This window comes from Stegastes partitus, unplaced genomic scaffold (genome assembly GCF_000690725.1).
Source record: "Stegastes partitus isolate 25-593 unplaced genomic scaffold, Stegastes_partitus-1.0.2 Scaffold837, whole genome shotgun sequence".
In the NCBI taxonomy this organism is placed as follows: domain Eukaryota; kingdom Metazoa; phylum Chordata; class Actinopteri; family Pomacentridae; genus Stegastes; species Stegastes partitus.
Genome location: NW_007578568.1, coordinates 250846 through 253693, shown reverse-complemented (window position 1 = coordinate 253693; position 2848 = coordinate 250846). Strand labels below are relative to the sequence as shown.

Sequence of the window (2848 nt, the reverse complement as noted above, 5' to 3'; positions counted from 1 at the left end):
CGGAGAGAACCCACGCTGCACGGGGAGAACATGGAGACTCCACACAGGAAGATCCCGGGTGTCCTCACCGGGACGCCAACCGGCGACCTTCTAGCTGCGACGGTGCTAACGGTGCTAACGGTGCTAACCACCGAGACACCTGCAGCCCGCGCTGCATTCAGATCAGCTGACTCCACACCGGTTCCTGACCAATTACAGCTCGCCATCTGCCGTGACCTCTGTAAGATCTGTAGGAGGGAGGAATCTGAGGCAGGACACAGACTGTGGGCCGTCACCGTGGATACCGTCTCTTTGCTCCTGCTGGTTGTCGGGGCGACACAGCTACAGTCCACAGGATTAAAGCAGCAGTTTTCCATCCTGGGGGCTGATGTCATGCAGATGTGGATCTAACGTCCAGCTCATCTGTTGGGGTTCAACTCGGTTGGTTCTGTTGTTTGAACCTCTGCTAGCTTTCACGCATCAGTGGTGTAAACATGTCCTCTGCACAGCAAAGACTCTGTTACTGCAGGTGTAAAGATGTTCATGCACACAGTTTAATGAACTCTGCAGCTTCTATCAGCTGCAGCCTCCTGATAAAAGACTCTCTGGGACTAAAACTAGCTCATCTTTTGTTTGCAGTTAGAACGTTTATTTTTCTGAGTGTATAACAGACAAAGACTTTATTGATCGTTTGCAGGATATTTTTTGCTCCAGCAGCTATAATCACAGTTAAATCTCCACATGTGACACTGAACACGAAGCATCGAGGCGCAACATCCTAAAACCTGCCAAAAACATAAAGTTGTAATGCTGGATGGACACACTGTGGGTTTGATGGTTCGTGTCCACAGCTTCCAATATTCAACGCTGATCATTGTCTCTGAAAACACCATGCAATGCATCCTGGGAGAGTCGCAGTGTAGCGTAAGAGCTGAGGCGTAGCTAGCTTTGCTGCTCTTCAGTTTAATAAAGTCTGCGGCTTTGAAGAAACTCGACAGGAAACTAACAGTTGATCAAAGATGATCAGATTATTTCACCTCAGATGTTTTCAGAAACACGTTTCAATGAAATGTTTTTAACAAAAAGTTTGAAAACCCTAACCCTAGCCCGAGTACAGTGTCCGTCCAATCAGGTGCAGCCAGTGTCAGAGCGGCTGTAGGAGGGCGGGGCCTGAGTTGGAGCACCTGTCAATCATCTGCTGTAATGCTGGTTGTCATGTGACCTAAAGCATCTCTGTGGACACGAACCAACATGACCGTGGAAGATTTGAGTTTGTGCAGAAACAGAACGAAGGCGATGAATCAGCTGAAACCACCTGCAGAGTTTTAAAACATGTAGCTGGTCTTGGTCAGCTGATCGATCTGACTGTCATCATGGTCATCAGGTTCAAAGATGGAGAGGCGCGGCCCTGCGAGGACCCGGAGCTCCTCCTGGTCGAGGCGTCGGATGCTGATGACGACCGAGTCGAGGTTCGAGACGCCCTCGACTGGCGGCCGGCAGCTCGTGGCTGCGGCGCTGAAACGTGGCTGGTGGCCGAAGCGTTTGACATCATCAGCGTGGACGCCTGGTTCGGGACTCTGTGTGTTCTGCTGTGGCTGCTCTACCTCCTCCTGCTCTAGTTCATCGTCTGCTGCTACGACTTTAACCAGCATCACTAAATGGACTTTCAGACTCTGAAGCTAAATGATTTAAGTTTGTAGAGAAGTTTTGGTTTCTACCTTCAGTAGCATCCAGATGTTCTCTCTCTGTTGTGTCTCAGCTGATAAATACTGTAGCAGCTTTAAAAGTGTGCAATAATAAAGTCCGTCTGTGTGCTTCATTCATTATCATTGACTCTACAGGAGAGTTGGTGACAGTTCAATCAGTGGAAAGGCTTTTGGACACAAAGAACAGGATTATTCATGAGACTGTTAATTACGTTAACGTGACATTTGATTGTATTCGCGGTAAAACCCTGATGATGTCATGATGTCGGACTTACTGATTAATTCCAAACCTGTTGAAGTTGTTCTGAAATGACGACAGAACAGGACACAGTGACAGTAAATGTTTAACAGCTGATCAGTGCAGACCTGGATCAGGTTCCACAGTCGGTTCTGTGCTTACATCCCTCCTTTCTGCCTTAGAGCTGCTCAAAGCGCTTTACACTGTTTCTCATTCACACATAGAACAGAATAGAATAGAATAGAATAGAACAGAATAGAATAGAATCTGTATTGTCATTGTAACACTTTGTATACAGTGAAACTGAAGCGTGCCAAACCAGCAGTGCAGCATTCAAGTCAAAACAACAAAACAAAGACTGTTGATGCACCAGCGACCACAGAGCTTCTCTCTGAGCTGCTGCTGCCATCAGGAGCACCTTCAGGTCCAGTGTCTCGCCCAGGACACTCGGACTGTGGAGGGGATGGAACCACCGACCTCAGAGGACCACCGCTCTACCACCGGAACCACAGCTGCCCATTCTCAGTTCTGGGAGTGTAGCTTTGGACCAGTTTAGGCTGAAGATGGAACATGTGTTACCTGATCCAGACCCAGTTCAGCTTCAGCTCCAGTTTTGGGGCATCATTCGTAGCTGGGTCCAGTTTATTTCAGCTCTTACATTCACTCAGAGGAAACACTTTCCACAACAGTGTGTTTGTGGTTCTAGTTCTCACTCCGCCATCTAAACAGAACTCCGGTTCTTCACATTTCAAACAGTCCACATCTGATGTGGCTGATTTACTGTCACTTGAAACGAGATGAAAGGTTTCTGACTATGATGAGAATCCAGACTGCACCAGCATTGATCACATCGTCTGCTGAACCACAGCGACTGATGGAACCACTTCCATCCATCACCCAGGAAATAAGAACATGCCATAAAAAA

The 2848-nt window shown here is 47.8% G+C and overlaps 1 protein-coding gene across 1 annotated transcript in view; it reads left to right on the top strand.

Moving 5' to 3' along the window:
* Positions 1 to 1798, top strand: part of LOC103365408 (flocculation protein FLO11-like) — a 10310-nt gene extending 8512 nt beyond the window's left edge. Inside the window, exon 6 of the mRNA XM_008292834.1 lies at positions 1364 to 1798. Coding sequence (XP_008291056.1) covers positions 1364 to 1598 — 235 coding nt within the window. The 3' untranslated portion in view covers positions 1599 to 1798. The remainder of the gene's footprint in view (positions 1 to 1363) is intronic.
* Positions 1799 to 2848: the final 1050 nt, after the last annotated feature.